The sequence below is a fragment of the Marmota marmota genome, unplaced genomic scaffold (assembly GCF_001458135.2).
Source record: "Marmota marmota marmota unplaced genomic scaffold, marMar, whole genome shotgun sequence".
Taxonomy (NCBI): Eukaryota; Metazoa; Chordata; class Mammalia; order Rodentia; family Sciuridae; genus Marmota; species Marmota marmota.
Window position 1 is genome coordinate 368,623 of NW_026000139.1, and position 19,210 is coordinate 387,832.

At 41.1% G+C, this 19,210-nt stretch overlaps 2 protein-coding genes across 4 annotated transcripts in view; one reads left to right on the top strand and one right to left on the bottom strand.

Annotated features, from left to right (window-relative positions):
• The first annotated feature begins 917 nt into the window (after positions 1–917).
• Pop5 (POP5 homolog, ribonuclease P/MRP subunit) lies at positions 918–3,165 on the top strand. Of its 2 annotated transcripts, XM_015505206.2 has the most exons (5): positions 918–989; positions 1,066–1,208; positions 2,273–2,422; positions 2,594–2,677; positions 2,782–3,165. In XM_015505206.2, the coding sequence occupies exons 1-5, from the start codon at positions 970–972 to the stop codon at positions 2,892–2,894; spliced, it is 510 nt and encodes a 169-aa protein (XP_015360692.1). In that variant the 5' UTR covers positions 918–969; the 3' UTR covers positions 2,895–3,165. The 2 variants fall into 2 exon arrangements, with proteins under 2 accessions (XP_015360692.1, XP_048641645.1); XM_048785688.1 differs by lacking the exon at positions 2,273–2,422.
• Positions 3,166–4,841: 1,676 nt separating this feature from the next.
• The window catches only part of Rnf10 (ring finger protein 10), a 30,851-nt gene continuing 16,482 nt past the window's right edge, over positions 4,842–19,210 (bottom strand). Inside the window, exons 7-17 of one of the 2 annotated variants that reach the window (XM_048785686.1) lie at positions 17,160–17,320; positions 16,288–16,413; positions 15,625–15,895; positions 15,279–15,412; positions 13,037–13,154; positions 12,713–12,814; positions 11,432–11,587; positions 9,360–9,460; positions 6,232–6,313; positions 6,000–6,158; positions 4,842–5,397 (exon numbers count right to left, since the gene is read on the bottom strand). In XM_048785686.1, the coding sequence (XP_048641643.1) occupies positions 5,321–5,397; positions 6,000–6,158; positions 6,232–6,313; positions 9,360–9,460; positions 11,432–11,587; positions 12,713–12,814; positions 13,037–13,154; positions 15,279–15,412; positions 15,625–15,895; positions 16,288–16,413; positions 17,160–17,320 (1,487 nt within the window). In that variant the 3' untranslated portion in view covers positions 4,842–5,320. The remainder of the gene's footprint in view (positions 5,398–5,999; positions 6,159–6,231; positions 6,314–9,359; positions 9,461–11,431; positions 11,588–12,712; positions 12,815–13,036; positions 13,155–15,278; positions 15,413–15,624; positions 15,896–16,287; positions 16,414–17,159; positions 17,321–19,210) is intronic. The other variant, XM_015505186.2, reaches the window with a different exon arrangement.

Consider the following 19,210-nt stretch of genomic DNA (forward strand, 5'->3'; position numbering starts at 1 on the left):
TTCACTGTCCATTTTGAGAGAATGAAAAAGGCAAATGACATCTTAATGTTATTATGAAAGTAATTTTGAAGCTGGGGACTCCTTGAGCGGTCTCAGTGGTCCTTGATCCATACTTTGAAAATCCCTGGCATAGGGGGAAAATGATGAGAAAGAAAACACTTCATGGCAGTTATTTTCTCTCCGTGCTGGGACTATAGTTTATTTTATTTGCTTCTCTGTGTATAGTTAAAAAAAAAAAAAAATCCTGAAAAATGGGCTGGAGTTGTGGCTCAGCGGTAGAGCGCTCATCTAGTATGCTCGAGGCTCTGTGTTCGATCCTCAGCACCACATAAAAATAAATACAGGAATTATTTTTAACTAAAAAATAAATATTTTAAAAATCCGGAAAATACAATGACTATATATTGTTTTTTTGCTAACAAAAAATGTTACTAAAGCATCCACCTTCATAAGACTGCTGAAAAGCCCAAATAGTAACAGAACTTTTAATTGTACCGAAGAAAAATCGAGCTCTAACCTGAAAATAAGAGTCCGATTTCCCGAGTGTTAATCCCTGGGCCTCAAGATTTTGGCCTCAAAAGTTCCACCGTCCGTTTGGGGGACAGAATATAATGGCATACATAACTGAACCGGAGGGTTCCAAGGGCACCAAATAGGGCGGCTGACACCAAAACTGTAAATCCCGGTGTGGAGCAAAACCACCCATCAAGGCCACAAGCCACTCAGTTGCCGAGTCCTGCCCCCAAACTAATTTAGGAAGGCTCCGAGGACGCACGCGCTCTCACAAGCGCAAGGGAAGGCGGGGCTTTGAGGAGACTGACACAGAACTCGGCCTCTCAAGGGCCTGGTCCCGCCCCCGTCCTGCCTCCCTCTCAGAGTGGCTGCGAGGCCGAGAAGGCCAACTTCCCATTGGCCACGGGCGGGACCGACATCCGGTGTGTACGTCGTGCCTGCTGGGGCGAGGCCGCCATGGTGCGCTTCAAGCACAGGTAAGCGGCTGCTGGGGCACCCCCGCCCGGCCCCCAGAGCCCCACCTCGCGCTCACCGCCTTCTCGTCTGCTGCAGGTACCTGCTCTGCGAATTGGTGTCTGACGACCCTCGCTGTCGCCTGAGTCTGGAGGACCGAGTGCTGGGCGGTCTTTTTCGGGACACGATTGCCCGCGTACACGGGACTTTCGGCGCAGCCGCCTGCTCTGTTGGTTTCGCGGGTGCGAGGGCGCTGGGGGACGACGGGATTTGGAGCAGGCAGGCGCCGTAGAATGGGGAAAGAAGGGGCGCGAGCGACCCCTGAAGCAACCAAGTCCCACCATCCTTTGTATTGGAGGTTTTGGGCGTCTGGGACCCGGAGCGGGAGATCGCTAGGAACCGGAAATTGGACAAAGAGCTTAGAGTGGGGACCTGAAGGCACTGGGTCTTTGGACAAGAATCTTTTCTGTACCTGACTTCTCTTGAAGATTAATACAGTTGAGGGAAACCATATATAACTCCTGATAAGAGCTACTATTTGGATGTATTGACACCACACGGAATGTGTCACAATTACCCCCTTAGACACACACACACCTGGAAAAACCTTGAAAAAGTAATATAGAACTCTATTGCTGTGTATATAAATGCAGAACGAGCCCACGCAGAGGCCCTTCTTCCAACAAGTACCACATAGTTTACAGTTCTCATCCTTCCTAAGCCCAAACTTGAATTCTGGAAAATTAAAGGCATGTAGACATCACAGGTGAAGACTCATCTGGCTACTGAAAGAACCCACACAGCATAATCCCAGTTACTTGGGAGGCTGAGGCAGGAGGATACCAAGTTTCAGGCCAACCTGTGCAGTTCAGCTAGACCCTGTCTCAAAATAAACATACCCAAGAAAGGACAGGGTGTTGGTGTGTGGCTCAGTGGTAAAGCACCCCAGGGTTCAATCCCCAGTACCACAACCAAAAACAAACTAGAGCCCAATTGTAGTACAACCACCTGTTTTTCAGGTAAGGGTCCCTCTGCCCAGTGAGGATGGACCTCTCCCATCCCATTTATTTGGTCAGGGACAAGAGTATTTTAAATTCTAAATTCATTTTCCATTCATTGTGTACAAGGCAATGCCTCTCCATAAATAAAGGTTTGTCCTAAGGTTTTCTTTCAGGGATCCGTTTTTTACTGATGCATCCTCCCAAGTGCCACTTGTCTAGAAGTCTCTCTGGTACATAGGCTTTTCTCCCAAGATTATTACCTGCTGTGAATCCAAGGTTTTCCAAAAGTTTTTCTTTATTTATAGTTCGATACATCAATGCTTATACTGGAATAGTGCTACTTCGGTGTCGAAAAGAATTCTATCAGCTCGTGTGGTCAGCTCTTCCCTTCATTACGTACTTGGAGAACAAAGGACACCGTTATCCTTGTTTTTTCAACACCTTACATGTGGGAGGTAGGAGTGCCATGTGGTATGGCTGATGATTTTTAGTAGGTGACAGATTCAAAGATCAATCATGACAAATGGGTGGGTGGGCTTCCTGCTGACCCATTGAGAACAAGATACTTCTGCCTCTCTCTCTTTTAGAAACCTTTCACAAGCTGTTGACCACAAAATCTCTTTCAGGTACAATTAGAACTTGTCAGAAGTTTCTGATTCAGTACAACAGGAGACAGCTGTTAATCCTGTTGCAGAACTGCACTGATGAAGGTAAGCAACACTAGTTCAGTGCCTACCAAGCAGTGACTGAGCTTCAGTTGAATGAGATGCTCCCAAAGACATCCTTCATCCCTGGTTTGTATGCTTTTCTCCAGGAGAGCGGGAAGCCATCCAAAAGTCTGTCACAAGAAGCTGTTTATTAGAGGATTCTGGTGAGGAAGAGCTTTCAGACAGTGGTGGTGAAGAGGCTGCTGAAGCAATGGAGTGAACTTCTGCTTGCCACACAGAAGGCTACACTACTGTTCAGGCCTACTTGTGGAAACAGAACATTCTAGGAGGCACAGCATCTACATACAGTTCTCCAAACTGGAAGACTACCAACCAGAAGACAAGTAACCAGCTTGAAATGAAGGACTTAAGTTACCTTTATGTAACATCCCTTGGATCCTGGTCTGCAGGTTGTAAAGGCTCTCTAGTTACATTTTTGTATCTAATTGCTTGGTTAAACAATGCTATAAATTATAAAAGGGTTTACAGAATTCATGTGTGGCCAAGTCTCCCCATCTACAACCTGACCTTGGTGAGAAGACTAACTCCCTCTGTGGTATTTATTTTAGCCTTCCACTTGAGGCTTTGTACTCTCAACCCCCAAATTGGATCTTAAGCAAAACATGTCACCTGAAGTAGAAATATTAAGACAGCAACTAAACTTTGTACAGACCTATAGCTAATCTAATCTTGGCTTTATAAATACCAGATTCCTTCCCAATATTTAATCAGGTGACTTGATAAGAAATACAACTTTTGGGCTGGGGATGTGGCTCAAGCGGTAGCGCGCTCTCCTGGCATGCGTGCGGCCCGGGTTCGATCCTCAGCACCACATACCAACAAAGATGTTGTGTCCGCAGAGAACTAAATAAATAAATATAGAAAAAAAAAAAAAGAAATACAACTTTTGCACTTTGGAGACTGGCCTCACTTGCCCTCATTATTTACATGGCCCTAGAGCATCTGCCAAATTCAGTGTTCTACAGTTCCACTCTTTTCCTGTGGCCTTAAACGTAACACCAGAAGAGACTGCCACACTCATAGGAAGGAGTAAAAAGTCTTGTGACCACATTTAGCCTGCTACCTCCTAATGACATCTCTAGGATCTCTTTTCTCCATAATAAAAGGATACAGAAGTTTTTTGTTTTTCTTGGTACCAGGGATTGAACCCAGGGGTGCTTATCCACTGAGCCACATCTCTAGAGCTTTTTTAAAATTTGAGACAGGGTCTCATTAAGTTGCTTAGGGCCTTGCTAAGTTGCTAAGGCTTGCCTCAACCTTTAGGATCTTCCTGCCTCAGCCTCCAAGCTATTGGGATTACAGGCATGCACCATCACATTTAATAAAAAATCTTAACATTTAATAAAGATTTGTGATATTTACTTCAGTATACCCCGTATCTAAGGCTAAGCACCTTCCTTGACCCAGGATTTCTCAAAAATGATAAAGCTAAATCCAGCTTTAAGCCTCATACCAGAGATGTTAGTCCATGCTAGCTGCTATGAGTTTGCACAATTCTGTTTAATCTAGAAATAATATGCCTAGCTGACCTGTAAACAGAACTTTAAAAAACAAACAAAAAAACTGAATATTACTTGTGCAGGTGATTTATTGCAACTTTGTCTTTTTTTAAGCAGCAAAAAGATTCTGAGCTAAAACCCAGGCATAGGAAGCTGCTTTAGGGCTGGGTATTGTTCCTGTTCCTGCTAGCAGAGAGGCAAGAGGATCCCAATTTTGAGGCCAGCCTGGGCAACTTAGCAAGAAAAAAATAAAGGGCTGGCTAGAGCTCAATGGCAGGCCACTTGCCCATGATGCCTTGGATTCTACCCCCAGCAATCGGTATAGGGTTTGGGAGGATGGAGCTGCTCTAGATAAAAGAGAGGCTAAGTATTGGTGACCTGGCTATTAGCCTGCTCTCCAGGAGTGCTGGACTCTTTCCTATAATTCATGCTACTGTCAAAATAAGCTTGTCCAAAAGGAAGGGATGTCCCAAAGGCTTTCTTAGTGACAAAAAAAAAAAAAAAAAAAGTTGTACTTTTTTTAAAGCAAAGCCAAGTTCAAGGGGCAAAACTCCCTCACACATGGCAAGTGTCCATCAAGCTGCCAACTCAAGTCTGGCACCACACCCTGGCCATTTGTCAGAAGAAAAACTTCAATTCAAACTGGGTGTCCTAAATCCATTTTATTCCCATCCCTCTGTTTCTTTAACAAGGAGAACTGAACAGGTAGGAAAGATTCAACCATTTTTAAAAAGACAACTAATAGTATGCAGAGAGACCAGGAAGCCTGACACATGATGTCACAGCAGAGCAGTGTTGTGGTTTGGGCTGCTCCAAGGGGTGCTGAAGGGGCTCAAAACTTGTTTGGGGTTAAATTACACGTGGATCAAAAAGGCTAACCTGGCAACAAACTAAAAGCTTTGGCAGGGAGAGATCTCATGTGTGTCAATACTTTATTTTGGTGTAAAGACGGGAAGCTGGAAAATACACTGTATTTAAAATTTTTTGATTCCCCCCCACATTGTGGAAACCCCCTCCCCCCACCCCAAGCTAATCTGTTCAAACTCAAATACTTAAAATTACAGCAGCAAAACAAAAGCACAGAAAAAAGAAAACCAGATGAAGAAGGTAGCCTTGGCCAGTAGTGTCACTTGGTATGGACAACTGAGGTGCTGAACAGGAGCTTCTGCTTCTGTTTTTTCCTTTTCTTCCCTCCTTTCTCTTCTAAAGGAAAACAGAAAAGAGAGCTCACTTAATTTACAATGCCATCTTGGTTCCCTGGCCTTTCCATTACCAAGTCATTCAATGTCAGCCAAAGTACAGGCTCTGGAATTACACTTCTGGACTCAAATGCCAGTAGCATATACTAATATTTGTCTTGATGCTACCTCCCTGGCCCTGGCTTTCTCAACTCTTAAGAGTTACACCTATTCAATACGGTTGTCGGGAAATTAGCACAATGCTAGGGACATATAAAGCACACCATAAATTTGTAATTCTTGTTTAATCGTGAGTACCAGGGTGGATACTGACTTACACATCTATGAATTACCTTTTACAGACTGGTCGACCAGTTTAGGTCTTCAACATAGTCAAGTATCAACTAATTTGGTTTGTCAGAACCTGTTTACCAACCCAAATAAATTCTTGAGGCCTAGAAGGAAAATTTGGATATTTTTTTCTTCCAAGACAGTGGAGAGTAGATCCTGCCTACACTTAGAATCTTGAGTTGGTAGTGTTTGCTGCCGAGTACAGGCAGGAATGGCAGCACCTGTGTGGTAAGTTTTTAGAGTCCTGTGTTGAGAACTCCAGTTCTCTGCCCTTACCAGAGAGGGGATCTGAAGTAGCTGGTGTGTCCAGTTTCATGAAGGCTGCTTCAATAGCTTGGCTGAAGGAATTTTGGAAACTGGGCACAGGAACACGGTCAGAGTTATCACTCTCTCCATCACTGTCCACAGGGGCAGGAGGAATTAAGCTGTTCTCATCTGGGGGAAAAAAAAAATCAGTATTACACTCCTATGAACAACTAGCATTTTAATGAAAAGAGGACAAACTCACCCTTCACCAGCAGGCCCTCCTCACCTTTCTTTGGATTAGGTCTGGGCCACACATCTGCTTTTGCTTTTCCAACTCTCAGCATCTATGGAAGTGGAAAATGAGGTAAGTTTTTAGTTCAACTTCTTTTCCAGACACCAGCCTTGACATCAACTGGTTAGGAGGGCACAGAACCAACCATCACCTGTGAAATCTTTTCTCATTAATATACTATTTCAGTCACATCCATTATTATCCTGTGTAAACCACAAAGTGGTAAGGCCAATCTGCTCCTTTGGGAAACAGGTAAAGAATACCACACAGAAGGAGTAACCGTTTCTTACTCAGATGCTCAAGCTGGAAATGCTTTTTCTAATCAACTTTTCTTTTCTCCTTGAAACCCCTAAACACATCAAAATGTTGGAATAAGCAACATCGTACCCCCTCCAGTTTTAAAACCATGTGGCTACTGAACTTGTTATTTAAAGCTATAAAACTCAATTTTATCCTGAAAGAGTAAAACAACACTCATTCATTACTTTTTTTTTTTTTTTAAAAAGGGTTTTTAAAAATATCATTATTTATTTTTATATGGTGCTAAGGATTGAACCCAGGGCCTCACACCTGTGAGGCAAGCACTCTACCACTGAGCTACAGCCTCAGCCCCTCATTCATTACCTTTTAATCTTTGCTTTTTGAATAGCTTAATCATTAACTTTCAGATTCAGCCACAGACCTATAAAATTCTTCCAAGTATAGTAAATCAGAACAACCCTTCTGTCTCTGGATAACTGGCTTCATCTCAGTCAAGGCCATGTTTTTTAGTTTAGGGTTTTTTTTTGGAGGGTGGGGGAATATTGAGGATTAAATCTAAGGGTACTATACTGCTGAGTCCTCTTCCTTTGTCCCACAAGTAGCATGGCATCTGAATTGTCTTAAGATGTGATTAAAACATATCTATCACCTATGCTTTACTCTTACCAAAAATGGTTTTCTAAGTATTTAACCTGAATCCACTCATGAAAAAACAAGCAGACAAATCTAAACCATTTGATGTTCCGTGAAGCAACTTGCCTCGATGCTTCAAAATTATCCATTCAAGGAGGAGGGGGAAGGAGGTCAGAAGAGCTGTTATGGACCAAAGGAAGCTGAAGAAACTTGGCAATTAAATGCACACAAGTAATCTGACTGCACCCTGAACTTAAAAAAAATGAAGATTGAAACAAATGGGCAAATAGAAACATGTACTACATTATTACATCCAAAAAATTCAAATTTTATGCTGTATAACTATAGTTTATAGGAAAATGTCATTTTACTTGACATGTATCCCCTAAGTACTAATGAAGTATCATGCTGTCTAGAACTTATTACATACATAACAGAAAGCAAATATAGCAAAAATAAAAATTGGTGTATCTAGGTGAAAGATGTGACTATTCATAATATAATTCTTTCAAGTCTTAAGTTTCTCAAAGCTGAAAGAAGAAAAAAAAAAGTGGTTGAGGGCCCCCTGAGTTCGATTCCCAGTACTACTACAACAACAAAAAACCTAAGCATTTGGCCTAATTCCTGAAAGCCACTTGGTTTTGCCTATGAAATTCAGTAATTTTCAGAATTGCCCTCAATTATTTTCATCCTTCCTGCCTTTAGGACCTTTCTTACCCAAGTCTAATTCCTATTTATGTCAGCACAAACTGTCATTTCTACATGAGAAAATCCATATCAACTGCAGACATTAGGTCTTTTTTTTTTTAAGAAAGAATTTTTAATATTTATTTTTTAGTTTTCAGCGGAGATAACATCTTTGTATGTGGTGCTGAGGATTGAACCCAGGCCGCACGCATGCCAGGTGGGCGCGCTACCGCTTGAGCCACATCCCCAGCCCCAGACATTAGGTCTTAAGATGAATCTAATAAGGAGTTCTCGACTTTATAATGATGCAAAGTGTACACATTCTGTTTTTCATCTTTGGAACAATAAATGACAATCAATATATTATAAAATGATTTTGCTCAACTGTAAGCTGAGCATGTTTTTAGGGAAGCTATGATGTTCAGGAGATTAGGGGTACCAAATGCATTTTTTTGACTTACAATATTTCAACTTATGATAGGTTTATTATGTGTAACCCCATTGTAAGTTGAAAAGTGTTATTCTCTAAGAACTGTTAAGGTAATGATTCCAAACTAGCCCCACAGAAATTAACAGTAACTTCTTACAGGGGTGTCTGTCCATCATCTTTAGTTATATGGATGCAGGAATGCTGAAGGTTAGCATGTTAAATGAATATTTGCTTAACAGAGTGATCTGACATCCAATCTCACTAGCTTGGTGTTTTCCCACCTTGCTCCATAAGGATGCTGCTTTGGCTAGTTACAGGATAACCCAGATAAACTTTCCCTTCTCAAAGTGCAGAGGAATGATTTATTTTATGTAACAAATACCAGATGAACAAGAGATCCTAGAACTAGAGAACCATTAAAATTAATTGATGTATTCCCTAGCCTTTAGGACAGTGTCTAGTTTACAATGTAGTGGTTTATTTTGTTTTGTTTTTTAATAATTAAAACTCAAGATTTTTCTTTCAGCTATTCTTGGCCTCTTTCCTGGGTAAGTCTATAGTAATTGTTGAGACTAAACCCAAGAACTTCCCTCTTAAGAAAGCCTCCAAAAGCTAGGTACAGTGGTACATGCCTGTAATCCCAATAGCTTGGGAAGCTGAGGTAGAAGGATCCCAAGTTCAAAACCAGCCTCAGCAACTTCACGAGACCCTGCCTCTAAATAAAATATAAAAAGGGTTTGGGATATGGCTCATGGTTAAGCACCCCGGATCCAATCCCTGTTAACAAAAAAAAAAAAAAAGAAGAAGAAAAGAAAAGCCTCTAACAATTATGCATTAGAATCAATGCAGCTTAAGCCTTAAGGCCCTTCCCTCTATCAGAGGGGATATCCACAGAATCTACTCTTAGCCACTCCTGGTGGCATACAGCTCCAAGAGGCAGGCAATTTCCCTCATACCTATTCAAAGGACTAAATGGGTTCAGCTGTTATTAGAATGAGGAACAATAATCCCTGGATGAAGTTCCCAGAAAAACCAGCAGCCGAATTCATGTTACATACCTTGGGCTGCTTCACAAGCAAATTATTACCTGGGCAAAAGAAGAAAAGGGAGTGTCTTCTTCCAGACTCCCAACGCAAAATGAAGGACTGCCCTGACTGGCAGTGGGTGACACAGGGGTCAGCAGAAAGTCTGAAAAAGAACCAGACACCTGATTATATAAGTTCCAAAAAGCTAGCACCTATGAAATGACGAGATGAACCCTTGAGTCAGATCTGAATAATTACCAAAACCCACCCATCCCTGGCCAAAGAGAACCTTGATCCAACCTTCAATTCTGCTGTTTTTCCAAAGCCAAGAACACTAATGATTGTTTACATCAGTGATCAGTGGAGGGAGAGAAAAAGCTTCAGTTATAATGCTTTTAATCTGTTCCTACAGCAAGAATAACCCTTTTTCTTATGAAATGCTACACTTTTCCACAAAGAAACGTGATAAAATTTAATTAGATAAGCCTTTATGTTCCAGCCAGCAGTTAATAATGTGGAAAAGTTTGGTTAAGATTCACGACAGATGGTGGCGCATGCCTGGAATCCCAGCTGAAGCAGAGACAGGAGGATCGCCAAGTTCAAAGCCAGCCTTAGCAACTTAGCAAGACCCTGTCTCAAAATAAAGAGAGTAAATAGAAAAGACTGGGAATGTGATTCAGTGGTTAGGAGCCCTTGGGTTCAATTCCCAGTAATCATGCACCCTCCCCACCCCAAAAAAGAGATGTCTAAAATGATGGTCAATAACTCTTTAAGTGTTTCATTTCATAACATGGTTATACTTAGGAGTGCTTGTCTAGCACATGTGGCCCTGGAGCCAATCACCAGAACTGGGGGGGGAAAAAAAAAGGACAAAAATGAAACACTAATACATTTTTCTATAAGAATAAAGTGAGTATGTGTGTTCATTTTTTTACTTTAAAAAGGACAAGGGTGGGGCTGGGGTTATAGCTCCAGCGGTAGAGCACTAGGTAATGGGTTCGATCCTCAGCACCACATAAAAAATAAATAAGATAAAGATATTGTGTCCACCTTTAAAAAAAAAGACAAGGGTATCTTTGAAAAATCTTTCAATCCTTATCTCAGAGTACTAGTCTGGAATGTACCTGTCCCAATATTCTATACACTTAGATAAATGCACAATGAAATGCTTTGTTACTTTTTTTAAAACCCACAAAATTCTACAACTGTTTTTTTGAGCAGTACATGGATTAAAGGCAGGGCCTCAAACATCCTAAGCAAATGCTCTACCGCTGAGCTACAACTAGCCCTCTACAACTTCCTTTCATCTTTCCATGGTTCATAAAGACAGCTATTATTTTCTTCTTCAATATGAAGTATTTCATAGGGAAATGACTAAACTGTAGCATTTACGCTATCAATAGATTCTGTAGGCCATTTCTTCTTTATTATTATTATATATGCTACTACAATAAAGAAATACATACAAAGAGGCTAAAACAAAGGGTAGTATCCCAAATGTGAACACTAGAGGTAAAACAGCTGGGTCAAAGTAAATTTCCTACATAGTGAGCTACCTTGAGGTTTTCATTTTTATTATTCCTTGGTACTGGGGATTGAACCCAGGGGCACTTAACCACTGAGCCATATCATCAGCCTTTTTTTTTTTTTTTTTAAATTTTGAAACAAGACTTTTGTTACATTGTTAAGGGCCTCACTAAGTTTCTGAGGCTGAATTTAAACTTGCAATCCTACCGTCTCAGCTTCTCCAGTCACTGGGATGACAAGTGCCACCACCTGGCTACCTTGAGCTTTTTAGAGGTTGGCAAGGTATAAAAAGTCAGTACAGGGGATGAGTGGCTCAGTGGTAGAGCGCTTGCCTAGCATGTGTGAGGCACTGGGTTTGATCTTCAGCATCACATAAAATAAAGGTATTGTGTTCATCTACCAAAAAAAAAAAAAGAAGTAAAGTCAACGTAAAAAGTAAATCAAATGGCAAGAATTTGATGTAGTTTAGAACTACCCAAGTAAAAGTCATCTGCCTGAAGAGAGCACCCCATGTTTATCGTCCACCCGAGTAAGTAAAACCCTTTAAGCAGCTGTGACCTAAAGTCTAATCAGTGGCTGAATATATTAAATCTCAATAGTTATTTACCTGTATGGGAACCTGGACTTCTGCTAAGAGGAGAAAGGGAGAGGGCTCCAGGCCCCTGGATGCTGGTAGGACCCAAAGCAGAATCAGAGGAGCAGGTATAGGAATTGAAGGCAGGAAACTGCTGTAGATTTTCTAGGGGAATGTGGACTTCTGGATCTGCAAAGGAAGACAATAACAGTAGGACCATTTACAATTCCTCAAATTTTCCCAACAGCTGAGGAAAGCCAGTATGTATAAACAACCTCAAGGTTCTGAAAGATGCAGACAGAAATTTAACAACTCAATTTATAGCAACTGCCATCCAATAATACGGTTTTTTTTTAATTTATTTTTTTAAAAAGAGAGAGAATGAGAATTTTTTAATATTTATTTTTCAGTTTTCGGCGGACACAACATCTTTGTATGTGGTGCTGAGGATCGAACCCGGGCCGCACGCATGCCAGGCCAGCGCGCTACCGCTTGAGCCACATCCCCAGCCCCAATGATACATTTTTAATATAAAAATGCTTGTTCTAACTAGTCATAATTGAAGGTGGACGATAAACATGCGGTGCTCTCTACCTGCTTGTCTGAATATTTCCATAAAAAAGTTAAAACAAAAATCCTGTTCTGTAAACATTTGTTTTCTCCAAGTTTAAGACATGTTCCAAATATCTACAACAGTTTTGAAAGCCCAAGTATATATTTGGCACAGTTTGAGAAGTAAAATTTAGTGTTTGCCATACCATATGGAATCACAATAACTAAGTCCTTTCCCTACCCAAAGACTCAAATCCTTGTTTTCTAGTGGATAATTAGGTCTGTGGGTCACACTAATCCAGTGGATTCTCTTACACAGGAGAACCAGATCAGAATACTCTGTGCTTACTGACACAAGAGCTCTCAAGTTTAACTTCCTGCATGCATTTCCTGGTTTTCAAAGTTTCTACTTTATTAGACATTTCTGGCACTCACTGGCACTGTTCCCTTTAATAGCTAGGAGGTAAGATCCATGATCTACAGATCACACGGGACAACTGCCCCCAACTTTCTCAACAGAGTTTCAATTCCCTTCCCTGGAACAGATTTTTGTCACTCACTATGCCAAGGTGAATTTCATTTCCATATGAATTGTGCTATGCACATTGTGACACATATGAACTCATTAAATTTATCAAATGAGCCTATAAAGGAGGCTTTCATGACCTACGTAAAAACTGAAGAACAAATGACAGAGCGAGACATGAACACAAGCAGCCTGGTTCCTGGTCACAGAGCCTTGTTGAGAGCTCCTGAACTTACACTTGCCCTGTTTCTTGTTCTCCTCCATTTCAATCCTACGCTCTCTGCGGCGTTCCTCCCGAGCCTTCTTCTGGCGTTGACGCTTCCTCTTCTCAATGTCATCTGTGGGTTGGTCAAGCTGTGAGAAGGCAGATCCCAAACCACCTGGCCATTAACTCTTCCCAGCTGATTAGCTGCTAAGCCCACACCAGTGGGCTGAGCTGAACTAGATAAATGGGGTGAGGTGTCTCAGGAGGAACTGCCCGCATTTGGTTTCCAGCATGATTTCCACCAAAGTCCCCGAACCCCACCCACTATAAAGAAAAGCAAAATGGGCGTTCTCACCTGAAAACATCTCTAGGGTTTCCTTAGAGACCACAGGAGGCTGCAGAGCCAGTTCACAGATGCTGAACTCACAGGTGAGAGGCAAGTGAGAGAGATATCTATGACGCTGCCGAACATCCTACATGGGAAAAGTGACCAATACTCCAGTAAGGCGTGACTTAACTCTTGAGAGTAAAGGCTGCCAACTCAGATTTCCAACAGTATACATACACTCACAGACAGCACTGGGCTTAAAGAGTAGTTCTCAAGTTATCATCTTTTTGAAAAGCAAAGCAGAAACTATGGATACAGTCAGGCAGAAAAAGCAACCAAATTCAGTTTTTGCTTGTGCTACAAGTGAGTAAATTCAGCCTGGTAACAATCTAATCAGCTGTTTCAGATTGCCTGGGGTCCACAACTGAGGGGAGATAACAGGGAAGATAAAAGAAGGAAGATAAACATTTCCCACCGGGCGTGGTGGCGCACACCTGTAATTCCAATGGCTTGGGAGGCTGAGGCAGGAGGATTGCAAGTTCAAACCCAACCTCAGCAACAGCAAAGTGCTAAGCAAGTCATTGAGACCCTGTCTTTAAATAAAATACAAAATAGGGCTGTGGATGTAGCTCAGTGGTCCAGTGCAGAGTTCAATCTCTAGTACCAAAAGCAAAAGAAAACAACCAGATTTCCTTACTAAAGTGTGGCCTAAAACAAAGAAGCCCATCAATTTAGTTTTTTTTCTTTTCTTTTTCTTCACATTTGAAAAAAACTGATAGTACTCAAAGAGTTTCTATTTTGAGGCATATGATAAATTTGTCATCAATACAGGATAATATCCAAAGGGAAAAAAATTCACATATGTGAATTATAAGACCATAACTCAGATATCTGCTAAGCTAAAAATGCATTTCAAGCCTATATACCTAACTTAAAGCCTCCATAGATTTTTCAGGGTTTTTCTTTCATTTCATTTTTTTCTGTATGTTTGTGCTGAGGACTGAACCTAGGGCCTCTGGTATGTTATGTATAGTGTTCTACCACTGAGCTACTACTCCCTCTGGACATTTTTTTTTTTTTTTAGTTGTAGATGGACACAATACTTTTATAATTTATTTTTATGTGGTACTGAGGATTGAACCCAGTGCCTCACACATGCAAGGCAAGCTCTCTGCCACTGAGCCACAATTCCAGTCCCTGGACTTTGTTTTCAAGATTCCCACCTCCCTTCTCTGGTACTCAAGATAGAACCTAGCGGTGTTCTACCACTGAGTTAAATCCCCAGCCCTTTTTATTTTGAGTCAATCAAAGCTACCTAGAGCATCACTAAGTTGCTGAGACTGGCCTTGAACTTGCAGTTCTCCTGCTTCAGCCTCCTGAGTTGCTGGGATTATATAGGTGTGCACGACTGTGCCTAGCTCCCAGGCCTTTTTATTTTTTACTTTTGAAACAGGGTCTCCCTAAGTTCCTGAGGCTGGCCTTGAACTTGCAGTCCACCTGCCTCAGCCTCCTGAGTTGCTGTGATGACAGGTGTGTGTTACCACACCCAGCTTCTTATTGTTTAAGAAATATCCTAGCTGAAGTCAGGTACAATGTTGCATGCTGGTAATCCTAGCGCTCAGGAGGCTGAGGCAGGAGGATCACAAAGCCAGCCTCGGCAAAGCGAGGCACTAAGCAACTCAGTAAGACTTGTCTCTCAATAAAATACAAAATAGGGCTAGGGGGATGAGGCTCGTTGGCCAGTGCCTTTGAGTTCAATCCCCAGTAGCCCCCACAAAAAAGGAAAAAGAAAAAATATCCTAGTTTAGAGGCCCTCAGCAACTTACCAAGGCCCCATCTCAAAATAAAAAAAGCTTGGAATGTAGGTTGGTAAAGTGCATCTGGATCCAATCCCAAGTACTAAATAAATAAATGAGGAATGAGAAGAAATCTATATCTCAACACAACAAATGTACCTGAGAAGCAGGGGGCATAGAAAACTGACTTAACAAAATGCTGGCACATTAAGGAAGAACAATCTAATTAAAAAAAAAAAAAAAAATTCACAGCACCATCACCAACAAAAACAGACTTCAAAATACATAGGGCTGGGGGTATAGCTCACTAGAATGCACAAGGTCCTGGGGTTGATCCCCAGCCCATCACACACACAAATACATCAACTAAAGGCCTTGAAGGTTTAGGAACTTAGGCCAGCTCAGTCTACTCTAAAGAAATTAGTTTAATGTTGCTTCCCTAGCACCTCCTCTCCTAAAAGGCAAGCCCTTACCTCAGACATGGAGTAACCAGCAATCTCTACCACAGTCGCTGAGATCTTCTCTGGGCTCTGTTCCAGGCTACCATACTCCCGCACGAGGCAACGTACATTCACAGGGTGCAGGAACATGTGTTGCCCATCCTCGGCTGAAGACAAGAGCTTTATCAACCAACAGTCTCTGCCAGCCCTCAGCACAGACCCTCTCATTGCTAGGCCCCCCTCCTTCCCAATGCTGAAAGGCACAGCTAGCTATCCAACCCCCAGGACCAGGAAAGAACCGTCTGCTCAGAAATCCAGGCCATCCCTCTCAAACATAACTATGGCAGGAAACCCCGTCTTCCTCCTTGGGGCCCCTCACCTTGGTAAAAGTAGTAACAAGGAGAGCTGCTCAGGTGTGTAAAGCCTGGCTTGGTGATGGGTTCCTGCTGGCTGGACTCAATACGAATGGTCCCTTCTCCAAGATTGTCAGCAGCTAATTCCAAGTCATCACAGGCCTCTGACAACCCCTCAGGCTCTGGTTCAGATACTGCTTCCTCTTCCTCTACCAGAGGGAGAGCAAGAGGATGAGAGTCCAGAGAACAAACTTCTGTGGTTTCTTCATCAAGAGTAGACAGATACTCTAGAACACCCTGTTGGAACAAACTCTAGGTCAACGGAAAGTCTATGTCCTGTTTTCAAGAAGCAATGCAACGGATTGGGGTTGTAGCTCAGTAGTAGTAGTAGAGTATGGGTGAGGAACTGGGATCGATCCTCAGCACATGAAAAAATAAAGGTACTGTGTCCATCTACGACTAAAAATATATTTTTTAAAAAAAGCAATGTGACATAAGGAGGAGACATAAGAAGCTCCCTAGATGTTTATCATATCGACTTAATACCCACAGTAAAAAATTACAAACCAAAGATAGTCATAGTCCACTCTCCTCCAAATAAAGTTGAGGTTTCACAGCAATACCTACCAGCTTAATAATAGCAACTGAAGAATGGCTGTCACTTAAGACTGTAACAGGGGCACACTAACCTTCCTGGGTTGAAAAACGGACTCCTTCGCCAAGGGAGCCATCAGCACCAGTTGTTCCAGAGCAGCCACAACACCAGTGACCTTCTCTCTGCTTTCACTCAATCCTGACAGAGCCTCTTCCCGAGTCTAGGGCCAGAGAAACCAGAGAAGGCTAAGTTTCCAGAAACATACTCAGTGTGGAGAGCAAGGACTCAGAATGGCCTTTCAACATGAGCTAAAGCCTGAATGGACTGAGGCTATACCTCAGTGGTAGAGCATTTGCCTTACACACATGAGGCAATGGGTTCGATCCTCAGCACCAAATAAATAAAAATTTTAAAAAGTGGGGGACTTCTTCACTTGGGTAATTCTTGCTACTTAAAGGATCCTCATCAGGTATTGCCAAGGCCCAAATGGGCAAGCACTAATACTTTCTCCACATTTCTCTCAAATAAAACATCTCTAAAAACAAATCTAAAAGCCTACCTTGCTTAACTAAGAGCAGGGCTAACCTAAGAAACCCTACTGTCATAATTAGTCATAAAATTTGAGATACTTTTTGAGAAAGGATCTCACTAAGTTGTTTAAGGCATTGCTAAATTGTTGAAGCTGGCCTTGAACTTGCAATCCTATCTCAGCTTCCCTAGCTAGTGGGATTACAGGTGTATACCACTATATAAAATCATTTGAACTATTCCTTTCAGCTCTAGAAAAAGTTTGAAAAACCTCAGCTCTTCCCTTCCATTACAACATAAAGCCCAGAGCAGAATGCTTTTTTAGCCATTCTGGCTTATTAGCCTCAATGTGGGGTTGAAGTACCTAGGTCCCACTGTCCATCCCTGAATAGAAAGGTTTAACATCTCTGGCTTTTAGTTTCTAATGCATCCTCTGACCTTGAGTTCCTGGATAGCTGCCTCAATAAAGCAGGACTCGGGAGTGTGCTTCTCCTCTGCCAGTTGCTGCTCCAGTGCTACTTTCTCTTCCAGAACTACCCGGTGCAGCACCTGTTCCTTAGAGGCCAACAGTAACTTGGAATACTGGCTGTGCTGTTCATCTACAAAAAAGTCAGTAACATCACAAAATGCAACACTCAATGTTTGTGACAATGTAGTTAAACAACTTTCTCACACGCACCTTTTTTTCCTAGGATTAAGATGGGGGTAATTTAACCTAACTTCCTGAAAAATAATTTAACAGAAATCTCAAAATAAGGTTTATAAGAGAAAGTAATTAAATGTTTATTGTATAATGTTTAATTACAGCATTACATGTAATATCAGAAAATCTAAAAATAACCCATAAACCCAACAATAACAAATGGTTTGCTACATGATGAAATATTTATAGAGAATTCCTCTGACACTAGAAATGGTTTTCTAAGAGAGCAACTAGTGAGACTTGGAGAAATACCTACATTCTGTGAAAAATGAAGATGTCAGATCACTCTAATCCAATCAAGTAGAAATATACATACATAGAAAAAAAGTCTGCATTTAACATTTTGGGGCACTTTCAGGTAAAAGGATCATAAATGATTTTCTTTACTTCCTTCCCCCATATTTTCTGTACTTTTACAAAGTTTTAAAAATGTTATCTTGACAGTGGCTTGGGAGGCTGAGTCAGGATTCCAAGTTCAAGGCCAGCCTCAGCAACTAAGTTAGGTCCTAAGCAACTTAGAGATCCTTGTCAAAATTAAAAATTAAAAAAAGCACAGGGATGGGAGGGGAGGGGAGAAGAGGGGGGCATAGGAAGGGAAGCACAATACAATAGACACTAGTATGGCCCTATGTATAAACGTGGCTGTATAACCAATGTGATCCTGCAATCTGTACACGTAGAAAAATAAGATTACGTACCCCATTTGAATCAAATGAATGATATGTCAAGATCACTGTAATGTTTTGAGCAACTAAAAAAAAAAAAAAGCATAGGGGATGTAGCTCAAAAGTTAAGCATCCCTGGGTTCAACCTCTGGTACCAAAAAAATGTTATCTTGAGACCCTCTTAAAATGCCTTAAATATTTGCCTTTCCTATCCTGGTGCCATTTAAAAGATGCCATTTACAAATCTGAAATGTAGCCTTCAATTTTTTTCCTATATATTTATACACATGTTCAGAAAAAAGGATTTCTTAAAAATGATAAACTGTGCATGTTGTTCTACAGCTTATTTCTCAAAAATCTTCTATGTTGAAACAGATCTACTTCATCCTCACCTTCCAGTATACAATGATGAACTATAATAAAGTACTTTTCACACAACATTAGATTACTGTCAATTTCTCACCATTACACTGTAACAAAAAAATTCTTCATGCCTATTAAGAATTTTATGTACTAATGTTAGATCAACTATTATAACTATCTTTAAATCTTACAAAATTGCAAAAGCCTGTTATTAATTTACACTGCCAAGAACTAGAGCCCCCACTTTCCCAATTCTTTACAAAATCCAGTGTTACTAATATTTTGGGGGGGCAGTGAATGCAAATCTGATGGACATCTCAGATATGTAGAAGTGGGTTTCCTTAACTGGGAAATGCTGTGTTACATGCTTAACTCATTCTTCCACTGAGTTAAAATAATTTATAGAACATCTCTATGTTCTGGACATTAATCTTTAGAGCACCCCTGGGTTCAATCCCTCGTACAAACACACACACATACAAAACAAACATACCAACCAGTCTTACTTTATAGCATTTATGGTTTCAGCCTGGTTCAAAAATGAGAATATTAAATAAGAATGTACAAAGATAAAGTAATCAAATGTTGTCTTAGGGCTGGGGGTCTATCTCAGTGTCAAAACATCAGCTTAGCATAATTAAGGCCCTGGGTTCAAATCCCAGTACCAAAGTTAAAAAAAAAAAAAAAGATATCCAATATTTTGTTTGTTTAGATCCCTTTTTTCTTTAGTTTTTTTTTTTTTTTTTTTTTTTTTTTTT